Consider the following 12503-nt stretch of genomic DNA (forward strand, 5'->3'; position numbering starts at 1 on the left):
TGTTTCTGATGTTGCCACACACCATCCCTGTGGGTATTTTCTAAGAACAGATGTTTCTGTGTTAGTGCATCAGCTAACGGCAGTTTGAGCAACCAAAGGACCTTAAAGCTGAAATCTGACACTAACTGTCCAATAAAACTTGTTTCTAAACGCTCAAAACATTATTTTTCAGGCTGGATCAGCCAATACATGCACGGTCCTAAGCAACACTGAGAGTGTGTCCAAAATCAATATCTTCAGGGCACTATTTGAGGGGACAGCCATTTGTAGTGGTGTCCGAAACCATAGTGGACATTTTCAAATGCACTCATTCAATTCCATAATGGACTGCAAAAATGAGTGTACAACCGATGTACATTCAACAGCAGGATAACACACTGTAACGTTTGCACCGAATGAATTCCCGCATCTGATCAGAAGATGGCGCCAGCAGATGAATCATCTATCCATTCATTTTCCAAACTGCTGGTCCAATGTGGCTACAGCGTAATATCATACTGATATAAATTCCTCATTAAAGGATATTTTATTAACAAAGTTTAAATGATCTACCCAATCAATACTATTGGAGGCTTATACTGTATTTATAGCCGACTCACCTTCGTTCCTCTACATCATTCCGCCCCCTTGACAACTCACTCTCAGCCAGTTACTATCCCAGCCAGGGATACGGGGGAGTACTCTGGGATCGGGATACATTCCAAGTTTGGAGCCCTCCCCCAGAACAGCACGCCAAACACATACTCTTTTACTCTGTCTAATTATTTGTAAGTGTGAACTTGTGAAATTGTTTAATTAAGGTTTATACATGCAAGGTTCCATGACAGAGTTCAGGAACAATCTTTTCATTAATACTGGGGCTTGCAGTTTGCTAAGTTTCAAATGATTATGAAACAGCAAGTACAAACTACTCAGCAGTTTGCAGCAATTTGTAGCAGCGCCTGGGGAACAACAGGGTTTAGGTGCCTTGCCCAAGGGCACCTCAATGGTTTCCTGTTGGTATTGAGAATAGAACCCGCAACCTTCAGGTTAAAAGTCCGAGAGCTTCTAACGGCAGCTGCAGTCATGCAATGATTTTACCAATTACCAGTATTTTTTTTTCTATGGCACATTCATAAAAGCTGTGTCCTAATTGAACTATAGGGTCAAATCCCGACTTTATCAAAACACTGTCTGTGAAACCAGGCCTTAGATTTTATAAATGTGCCTTAGAAAAAAAAAACTACTGTGTATCTTGAGACAAAAGAATGGGCTGTCAAACGATCAATCACATCCAAAATAAAAGTTTGTGTTTACATAATATATGTGGGTGCACTGTGTATAACTATTTTATACATATATAAATACACATATACTGTACATAGATTTATATGTAATTTATATGATTAGTAAATATAAATATTTTATATATAAATAATATTTTTTTTCTCAAATATACATGCACGTGTATGTATTTATACTGTATATGTATACAAAATAATTAAACACAGTGCACCCACATATATTATGTAAACACAAACTTTTATTTTGGATGCAATAATACGCGATTAATCGTTTGACAGCCCTAATTTTAAGATATTCCAGTGCAAATTACTTTCAGGTAAAAAAGCTCAAACATGTATTTTAGTCTGGGACCAGGCTTAACCTAAAAGTATCTGATTTTAACAGTATTTAAATATTTTACCAGTACTGAATGTATACGGCTCAACACCTAAGAGACATGCCGGAGAAAACAAGAAACAGTTGATTTCTGAGGAGAGCAGTTACATGTTCATGTTTTTCTAAAATCAAAATAAAATGAAACACCTCAATATTGCAATAAATCAAGGTCGACAACAGCCTGCTAATGCCATCTCATTAAAGTAGCCTTGATGACAAGTTTGAGCAAAACACAAAGGAGTACCTTCAATGTCCTGTAGATGGCGATATCACTTCTTTTGTAGCAAAAATAAACTGCAGCAGAAAAAGTTAGGTGCCATGCAATATGTTACAAGTAATTGCATTATCTATTGCATTATGCATTGGAGTAAAGAATTCATTACTTATTCAAAAATATAGTCAAGTTAATATCTTTAATTCTTAGTAAACTACAAAGTAGCCAAAAAGACACTTTACACCACTGCACCACATGGAGAATGTAAAGCACTTTCTTGTGTTTCAGATTCAGATTTCAGAGTAGGATTTTACCAGCTATAGATTTGAGCTTTTATTTAGCCAAGGTCCATAAACCCATGCTTTGATTGAAAACGTTGCCGTAAGGGAGAAAGAAAAGGATGGTGACCGGGCTGCCATATTGAACCCCTGGAGAAATTCACAGGTGAATGCTTCACTCCCGTGAGCCAGTCACGAGTCGTTTCCCAACAAGTGCCTTACTCCTCAGGCATAGTTGGGAAAGAGATGTCTCAGTTACGGCAGGCAATTCACCCCCGTTACTCTAATTGACAGGAGATGAAGAAAGACAGGATGTGTCTCATGAGCAGGGGGAACATGGTGTGATACGTCAGGCACAATGCAGCATTGTTACAGAGCCTTGCACTACAGCACTTATGTAAACCTCCTTCACATCCACAGCGTGTTTACGTAACCGTGCGCGAGAGAACGCACCTTCAGACACAGACTCTAATCTCTCATGCGCTCAGACTGCTCGTCTCCTTTCTGCCACTAAAAAAATCCATCTTGAACGCAGCTAGCCACTCAATACGGTTACAAACACGTCCAACCTTTGACACAGTCTTGCACAAAACCAGCCTCTTCACCGTTTCCACTTTGCTTTTGTCCTTCACAGCTGCTGCTTGCATGTGACTCCGTCAGACCTGGACGGCATGTGCAATCCCTTTGTCATGACTTCCATTAGTACACAGTTGCCATGACAACTGGCTCTTATGAAAGCTCTCCACGGTTTCCAAGGATGGATGTTCTATTGGCTTTTTTTGAGATTTAAACGATGCTTTTTGGCGCAGACTGACTCACACGTCAGTGCTGCCCTAGATTAGTTTAAGCAGCAGAACACTTTGTGATTCACACCTGTTAGCTGTTTTTAATCTGTTTGATCCATTTCAGTAGTACAAGGTAAGGAGACTTTTTAATGCTAACTGAGGTACAAATTTACAGGTGTTAATGGAATACTACAGATTAAAGAGGTGATGAGCTGAGGAATCAAATTTTCCTTGAGCTTTTGACATCTAAGAGGTCATCATATTATAAGAATATCCTGAAAGTTTCAGAACTGAAAACGTCCTGGTTAGTCCAATAAAAGCTTTTATTGACACCAGGCTCAGCAAACGACTTGTTTTTCAAAGTGGGGAACTATGATGTCAAAGAGGATAAAACACCACCCCCACAGAAGAAGATCGACGCGTACTTCAACACGGTTTAGCCCCGCCCACCGATTCGCATATTACATGCATAGCTAAATAACATAGACACCTACTTTGTGATGAGAAACCGGATCGAGATACCGAGCGAGCAATACAAAATATTGTGCAGTGCCTGGTTGTGGAAGAAGACAGTCGCTGCATAAGCGTCCTCTGGATTCCAATTGGACGGCATGGATAAACTTTATTTTTAATGACGTTCCAACTGATGAGGTAAAACATTGTCCGTCTGTTTGCTTCATTTCACTGAGGATTGTTTTGTAAACAAGACTGGATTTGCAGACCGATTAAGAGTAAAGAACGGTGCTGTGCCGTCTATATTGGATCCGACAGGAATTGTGCAACACACGGACTCTGGGTCGAATCATTTTACAACATTGGAAGTTTTCAAAATAATTTCTCCCAAATACATCGACGGGTGAGTTGAAACTCATTATGATATGCAAAACTGTTATCCACTCACAGCGGTGGGCGTTTACTTCCAAGTCTTCAATGCGAGACGCCCATAAAAAGCTAGGCTGGAAACTAGAGTAGAAAATAGCCTATTACTTATTCATTTTTGATGTTTTTGAATGCAAAAAAACAAGCAAATGTCATAAGTTGACCTCAGACAACAATATTATAAAATTTAAAAAGCCATTTCATGACACCTTTAAGTGCAAGTTAAGGCATATGTTGATCACCACAAAAATACTTCTGACTTGTTCTTTGTTTTCTTTTTAAAAAGTTTTTAGATGTTTCCGGTTTTTACACATTATGTTAGCAATGAAAAGAAGTTTCACTTTTCACACTAAAATTATGCAACATGCATATTGTTTACTTCATGTAGCAATACCTTTGAAACAGTGAATATTTAACCATTTACAGATTGGCCCCATCCGTTTCCATTGTACTTCTGTAACCCAGATTTTTCACAAAAGAAAATATTCGGAGAAATTGAAATTCCATACAATGGAAGTCAATGGTAACCAAAATGGTACCAACATTTTTTAAGATAGGCTAATCTTTTAGGTTCCACAGAAAGAAAGTCATACAGGTTTGAAACGACATGAGGGAGAGTAAATGATGACAGATTTTAAACAATTTTGGTGAACTTTAACTTCTATTGAACCCGTAATATTCTCTAAGGCATCAGTTGCAAATAAACAGGGTTATTTTTATGTCCAAAATATACTCACTGAGTTTAAATTGTTTCAGAGAAATTGTGCCAGAACGCAATCCTTCCAGCGTTGAAACCTATTCATGTGTTTTTAGGTTTATCTGAAAATAAGCCATTGAAATATTTGTGGCAGAGAGCTGGCGGTTAATAGGTGATTCACTTCACTGCTTTGTTTGTGAACATTTGTTTCTATTCAGCACTCTTTATTGATGCAAGTCTTTTTTTTTTTTTTTTTCATTCATCTTCAACTCTTTTATTACTCTGTGATGAAGATCAGCACTTTAAACTCCCATAATGCACTTAAGGACTTGGGCCTTGAAAAATTTTGGACCTTGAAAATGTAATCTCATTTACAAACCAATGGATAAATGGATCATACAATGGATAAATCATCTGATTTCAGGTCTGGAGCTTCTATCTGCATTTAGGTGGTCTCTGTGTTACTTATATTAAGCATTATTTCTCGTCACTCCTTTTAAAAAAGGACTTATCAAATTGTTGCTCTTGGAGTTTATAAATCACTTGTTAAGATGCACTACAGACAACACTCTCAATGATGGTTGATGTTGTATGGATGAAGAGGTGGAGGCAGGGTTCATGTGGGAAGTGGACTTTTAAAAAGGGTGAACATTGCAATGCTCCGTTGAGCACAGCTGCGGCACATCATCGAGCGGCAGCAAGGAGAAGGAAAGGGGCCGATTTCTCTGCAAATGAGAGGACAAACCTCTTAATGCAGCCCCAGGGCTTTTATGGGGTTATTCAAAGGTTCTGAATAAACTCTCTCTCTCCATTCAACTCTTTAATTGTGATTAAAAGTCAGTTGGGTCGCTATATTCAGTAATTTGCCATTGGACCAGCTGTCCACAAAGCAGATTATATTTTAAGGATTTTTGCTTGAACATAAAAAGCATGTTCCTTTGTTCCAGGATTATAAACCTGGAGTGATTTGGGTCATTTTGAATGTGCAAATTTAAGAGCAGTGAGCAATACTAAACAATTATATGCAGAGCCCAATAGATTAAGTCCATCACCTTAATGATTTGGCCACCTCATCTCCCTCTACTGGGTCGCTGTTTTCCCAAGGGCTTCACCCACCCACACATGTCATTTCAACCAAAGGCATGTTGAACTAATTGGTTCTATTTCATAAACTGTAAATTATAGCCTTGGTATGGGGATAGTGAAGAGAATCTCAGTATAGTTTATTATGCACATGCTGTGTAATATAACAAACAAATTATACTCCCAAACACACAGTGGCTCAACACTTTTCTCAGAATGAGTCTTTCAATATCAGATGTTGAAAGAGTGTGTGAGCTTTAAATCGTAGAGGGCAATTGTATTTACAAAAATTCAACTTTCAATGAAAAACAGTTCATCCTCAATCTGTTCCACATGTTCTAATGCATTATTACTGGAAAATGTGCTATGATGATTATGCGTAGGTGAGCACAGAGAAACTTACATTTGTGTTTCTCTGGATCCATCTGGTGGTGAGAATGGGAAAATGCATTTTTGTGAACCAGTGTGTGTGTGTGTGTGTGTGTGTGTGTGTGAGCTGGTTAGTACTTGGATGGGAGACCTTCTGGGAAAACCAGGTTTCTAATGGAAGAGGTGTTAGTGAGGCCAGCAGGGGGTGTTATCCCTGTGGTCTGTGTGGGTCCTAAGGCCCCATTCTGACGGGGACACTATACTCCAACAAGCACCGTCCTTCAGATGAGACGCTAACTGAGGTCCTGACTCTCTGTGGTCATTAAAAATCCCAGGATGTCTTTCGAAAGAGTAGGGTTGTAACCCCAGCTTCTCCTGGCCAAATTAGTTCAATGGCCTCTGTCCATCATGGCCTCCCAATCATCCCACATAAATACTTTTGGCTTCATCACTCTGCCTCCCCTCCAGGTGGATGATAGGCTATATATATATATATATATATATATATATATATATATATATATATATAAATATATATAAATATATATATATATATATATATATATATCCATTCATAAATATAAAACATACTGCAGGCCTATTATGTAGAGTTTAGTATTGTGAGTGAGCGAGCGAGTATATTACTTGCATTTAGCATTTTCCATCAGGTTTGTTTGCAATACAAATCTGTGTGGACGTCTGCTGAGATATCTTGTCCCCTTTTAACACTTAAATGATTAGTTCAGTTTAAAAAAAAAAAAACTTTTGCTGATAATTTACTCAACCATGTCATCCAAGATGTCCATGCCTTTCTTTCTTTAGTCGAAAAGAAATGAATGTTTTAATGGACATCTTGGATGACATGGGGGCGAGTAAATTACGAGCAAAAGTTTTTTAAAAAGTGAACTAACCATTTTAAGGGGTTTTCCCTTGTCCTGACAGCGCGATGCCTATCACTAGAACTATTTCAAAACATTTGTCAGTTGCTCCGTGTGACAACTTTTGGTCCTTTCAAAATAAAAGTCTTCGCCACTGACTGACTTCACTCATACAGTCTTTGCCGCCATCTAATGGCGTAATAATGTAACTCCTGTTGCTGTTCACAACCAGGGACTATTTTTTTCCAGCGAAAGGAAAGTTTTTAGTGATTCAAATGTAACGTTACTTTATAAAAGTTGCATTATTACATATTTTTTGGCTTTAATATTTTTATTTTATTTTAACTGTTTTATGAAAGCAATAAGGTAGTGAGGCTGGTGCTATATCGTGAATAAGTCACGGCTGAAGGGGTTGCAGGCACTTATTCACAATATAGCACACCCTCTTGAACCTCATTCATTGCTTACATAATGTATTCAAAATGTATTAAAAAAAAAATGTAATGCTCCAAATAATATAAATTCAGACAATGCTGAAAGAGATCTGATTTCTCTAGGCCTTCTGAAAAGTCTACGGTCTGTCTCTTGGCCTGAAGGAACAGCTGTGTGGTGTTTATATAGATCTCTGGTCATTTCCTCCCTATAGGGATCAGCTCAGACACAGCTGCTCTGAGGCACCATGCGTCTGGTGTTGGATGACTCTCTCTGTGTATGGGACACAGCAGCTGAGCCGGGGGACACACCACTCTGTGGTCTGAGGCAGAAATGGTTAATGTAGGCCTATACACTAAACCTTATGTTTGCCCAGAGAGTCATGCAAGTCGAGACATCCTTTATCTGAATTCATATAAAAAGGGCCACTTACCAAATAAAGTAAACACACACTCATGTCAGGATCCTGTCACCTTGATTGGACTTGTTAGTTTGGTGACAGGATCCTGACACTCATGTGTTTGTGTTTGTGTGAATGTACGGCTTTGGGGATGTTCTCTGGGCTGTGCGCTCTTAGTCTGTGTCTTGCATGTTCTGTGTCTTCATAAAATATCTTCTTATTAAACTGTCTGTACAAAGTTCTCAATGCTTCGGTTTGCATGGGACCCTCATTATGTTATTGTGGGGCTATTTTGAGCCTGGTTAGTGATATTAACAAGCTATTTTAGATTTTCATTACTCTATGCCCTATATACTAGCGTTATACACTAAACAGTTTAAATCTCAGAGAACAGTTCACTAGGTATTAATGTGTTATTAGACGAAAGGTTCATTTTGCACCAGAGTTGTCCTTTAAAATGGCCTGAAAACAGACTGACTATGGGGTTTTTGTGTGTGTGTGTGTGTGTGTGTGTGTGTGTAAATCTGCGTGGTGAAATTAAAGGGACATCTTCATGTGTTTACCGAGCTTGATGACTGATAAAAAAAAATTAGGAACATCAGTTCACAAATTAATATATTGTTTAAATTGCTACTGCCGAGTGAACAATTGATTAACATAATACTTTTATAAATCAAGGACTCGATATGTATATATAATCATAATATTTCACACTACTGTCCTTTCTTTCTTTCTTTCTTTCTTTCTTTCTTTCTTTCTTTCTTTCTTTCTTTCTTTCTTTCTTTCTTTCTTTCTTTCTTTCTTTCTTTCTTTCTTTCTTTCTTTCTTTCTTTCTTTCTTTCTTTCTTTCTTTCTTTCTTTCTTTCTCCCTGAATCTTTCACATAATTGTGTCTCATTTCCCTAACTGAATTAAATCTGCTACACCCCTCAGCATGTGCAAGGTCAGCAGATTTACAATTTGAAATCTGCCCCTCCCTTACAAGTTCATGAATATTTCATGGCATGTGAGGGGAAAAGAAAGACAAAGGGGGGTGTAGCCAATCAGATAACCCTGTGGACGGTCAGGCGGTGTAACCCCCTCCTCATCCCACATTCACACGAACAAGGCAGAACCTCCAGCACCCACACTTTCTTCCTTCAGCTCTTCTGTCCATACACTGCCTCACGGTAAGACTTTCTACACTCCAAACTTCTGGATGCTTTTAGAGGTGTCTTTGTGTTCTTTCTACTTATTTTCTGTGAGAGAGAGTCTGAATTGTCAAGAGATGTAGAGTGAGAAGCAGAGAAACGACTCTGAGAAGCATGGCACAGAACAAAGACAGAGGCGTGACATTCCCAGTTCCCAGAAAGAAAGAATGATCAATCAGACTTATCAGATGGGCAATTTTTATTAAGAAATACGTTCATAAATATAAGCAACTGCATTTTCTTATTGATTGAATGAAAAATATATTGAATTAATTATATTTTTAAACAATTAAAATAAAATAAAAAGAATGGATGGGACTAAACGAATATGAATTTTTTTGTGCAAGTAATATTAAACTTGGATATTTTTTTGTCTACAGTGTAAAAACATGGCTGACAAACCCAACATGACGGAAATCACTTCTTTTGATAAAACTAAACTCAGGAAAACAGAGACCCAAGAAAAGAATCCCTTGCCAACCAAAGAAAGTAAGTATCTGATCCTGGAAAAATGGCTAAGGATGTCATTGTGATATGTTAAGATCAATGCATTGTTTTATTTTTGTTTAAGAAGGCCTGTATTGTTTGTCTTGATTAAAAACTTATGACAGTTAGGCTCAGGAAACCTACTACGTGTTAATTTATTTGGAAATAATTATAAAAAAAATTGGTAAAATGCCCCCCCTTTAACATGTGGCCTAATTCATTAAGCTTCCTGCCTCCCCTTTCTTTGTTTTCACACTAATGATATTCAAGCGATTTCACTGATTTTTCTCTTGCTCTAGAAAATAAAATAACTTTAATCTTAAGTCATTTCAAACACTTCTAAATGTCTGTCTTTCTTTCTGGAGCTATTGAACAGGAGAGGCAAGGAGAGTCCACGCCATGATTGATGTTTGTAACTGAAGTCACACGGCAAAGAGTGAAGTGGATGGCTGAGATCAACAGAGAAGATACTTTTAGAGGAATCTAACTAATTGATATGTGTTTGGTTTTATATGTGTGTTTGTTCAAAAATGAAATAAAAATGTACGAATGTGCTGAGAGAAAAATCAATAAAACAGTTGAAAAGCGTGAGGCGATTGGTTGACTGCTAATCCATTGTGCTCTGCACGCGAGGGTTCAAAAACCATCCTCGTCGGATGTTAATATTATGGTTAGGCTATATAATTCACCAAAAACTTGCGAAACACGAAGAAGGGTTAGAAACAGGTGTAGGAAAATAAATGAATCACTGGTTATTCCAGACGTATATTCTGCTGAAGATGTTTTAATTGCGTTGTATTAGCAAAATGCGTCAATAAATTCTTGGTAACAACGCGTCAACAAACCAAACGAATATAATCATTATTATTTCATTTTATCAGTAAAATAATGCATTCCGAACTGCTGACACAGAGCCTCATTTTATCACTAGATGGCACTATAGAACAGGATTAACTCTGCCATACATAACTTAGCCTATAACTATCAGTGTTGGGTAAATTACTCTAAAAATACCTCATTACTTACCACTAATTATTCAACTGTGTGGATTACTGTATTGATTACAAAATTTTTTTTTAAATAGGTTACACTTTTTTTAATGAAATCCACTATTAAATCCACTATTGTTTTATTTAGAATGGTTCTATAGTCTATCAATACAGTATTTATTTTAATTCACTTATTTTGGAATTAAATATCAGAAAAAATAGGAGTAATTCCGTAGGCTAAAGAATAGCGAAAAAGAATTCCTTAGGCTAAGGGATAAAGGAAAAAAAAATAAATTACAGTAATTTATTATAATACATTACACCCAATACTGATAATAATAAATTATTAGTGAATAATTACATGATATTTATAATTAATAGCCTAGTAAATATACTAAATCAATATTTTGACATGGTTTGACCTGCATCAGCTGTAGCCTATTTTAGGTATAGTAGCATATGGATATAGTCAAACCAAAATTTATTCAGACACCTCTAACATTTCTATACGCTAGTTTAGAAAATAAAATATGACAATAAATCTGAGTTATCGAATCAGTTAATATTTCACTGGTTTCGACCATCCTTCTGTCAGACTGTCTCACAGATAAATTAGGTTGAATAGCTATCAGCTGTTAAATTTAAGCACACAATTAGATTACACAATTTGAGTCAACCAATTACCAATGCTTAAAGGGTTATTCCACCCAAAAATGACAATTCTGTCATCATGTACTCGCCCTCAGTTTCTTTCTTCTGCTGAACACAAGGGAAGATATTTTAAAGAACGATTGGAACTTTAAACGATTAGACTTCCATAGTATTTTTTTTATGTTTAATTTTGTTCAGTCTGGGTTGTATTTTTTATTTATTTATTTTTTGGTATAGTATGTCACTTTTTACTTTATTTCTATCCTCACTTTAACTTTTAAAGTGAGGATAGAAATATCCTCACAATTAATAGGGTCCTGCATCCATTTGTAAAAAAAAAAAATAGCAAAGACCATATATTTGGTGTCTGAATAATTTTTTATTTGACTGTAGTAGTACTATATATGCTATATATATATATATATATATATATATATATATATACACACACATGCATTCCTGTTGCATGTCGTACATTATCTAGACATTCTCCTAACTGCTTGTCCTCTAGGATTGTGGGAATGATAATAATAAGCATTTGTGAAGGAATGAAATGTAATTTACACTCTAAAAAAAAAAGGTTCTTCATGGGTTTAATGCGGTGGTCATGGTGTTATATAGCACCACTACCATTTAAAGAACCTGTTAAGCCCAGTTTGGACCTTCAGTGGTTCTTCAGTGGTGGTTAACGTGCTCTATGGCACCTCTTATGGTTCTACATAGCACCATATGACAGATAAGTGCTACTTAAAGTGGTTCCCCTATGATTACAAGCCAATGAACAACAATCTCTTTTAGTGCTATTTAGCATCATTTTTTTTGTTGTAGTGATACCGACTCTGGTGGATCAAGTGAGTTATGTTTTTGACACACTGCATGAAGCACGAGTAGCTTTCATAAGTAACCTGGGTGCCTTAAAATTTTAAGTTGATTGAAAATTGGAAAAAGTGAGTTAATTCAATGAAGGAGATTGATTTAATCATCAGAAACTCAAAATAATAAGTTATCTGAACTAAATAAATTATTTAAGTTGATTTGACAAAAGAAAAAATGTTGTGATAACATATCTTGAAAATATTTTTTTTTTACAGTGATCAAACTTAGTACTGACAGCCAATCTGACGCAAATTACTGTAAAATAACTTGAGAGAAAATAAATCGGCATCAGCTGGTGTAAACATTAGCCTACGTGATGGCGGTTAGACCACGTCATGAAGAACTTCCAGGATTGAGTGTCAAGGTTGAAGACGAGAAGAATGATAAGAAGAGTGTTAAACAAAACAACAGGTGGTTTTTGTGTACCAAAGACACTATCAGCAGGTCTTTCACTATTACTGACATCATGCGAGTTCACATCACACGTGCTTTAGCCAAAATGGCATTGACCCATGGCTGTGTCCGCTTTCAAAAGCAACATTATCAATAGGCTATGATAAAATGATCAAATTCTAAACTCAAAGAAAAAGTTGTGCGACATGACCAAAAAAGAAACATGCAGGAAAAACAATCTGCAG

The 12503-nt window shown here is 36.6% G+C and overlaps 1 protein-coding gene across 1 annotated transcript; it reads left to right on the plus strand.

The window, feature by feature from the left end:
* Positions 1–8794: 8794 nt before the first annotated feature.
* tmsb (thymosin, beta) lies at positions 8795–9940 on the plus strand. Its single transcript, XM_039693652.2, has 3 exons — positions 8795–8842; positions 9244–9352; positions 9715–9940. Exons 2-3 carry the CDS (start codon positions 9253–9255, stop codon positions 9750–9752), a joined length of 138 nt encoding a protein of 45 aa, XP_039549586.2. The 5' UTR covers positions 8795–8842; positions 9244–9252; the 3' UTR covers positions 9753–9940.
* The last annotated feature ends 2563 nt before the right edge of the window (positions 9941–12503 follow it).

This window comes from Pimephales promelas, chromosome 19, assembly GCF_988280905.1.
Source record: "Pimephales promelas chromosome 19, fPimPro1.hap1.1, whole genome shotgun sequence".
NCBI classification, from domain to species: Eukaryota; Metazoa; Chordata; class Actinopteri; order Cypriniformes; family Leuciscidae; genus Pimephales; species Pimephales promelas.

Excerpts from the sequence above, each read along its gene's own strand:
- tmsb (XM_039693652.2), top strand. The coding sequence starts at position 9,253 with ATGGCTGACAAACCCAACATGACGGAAATCACTTCTTTTGATAAAACT. Across the intron at positions 9,353-9,714 it reads TCCCTTGCCAACCAAAGAAA|CTATTGAACAGGAGAGGCAA; the intron begins GTAAGTATCTGA and ends TTCTTTCTGGAG.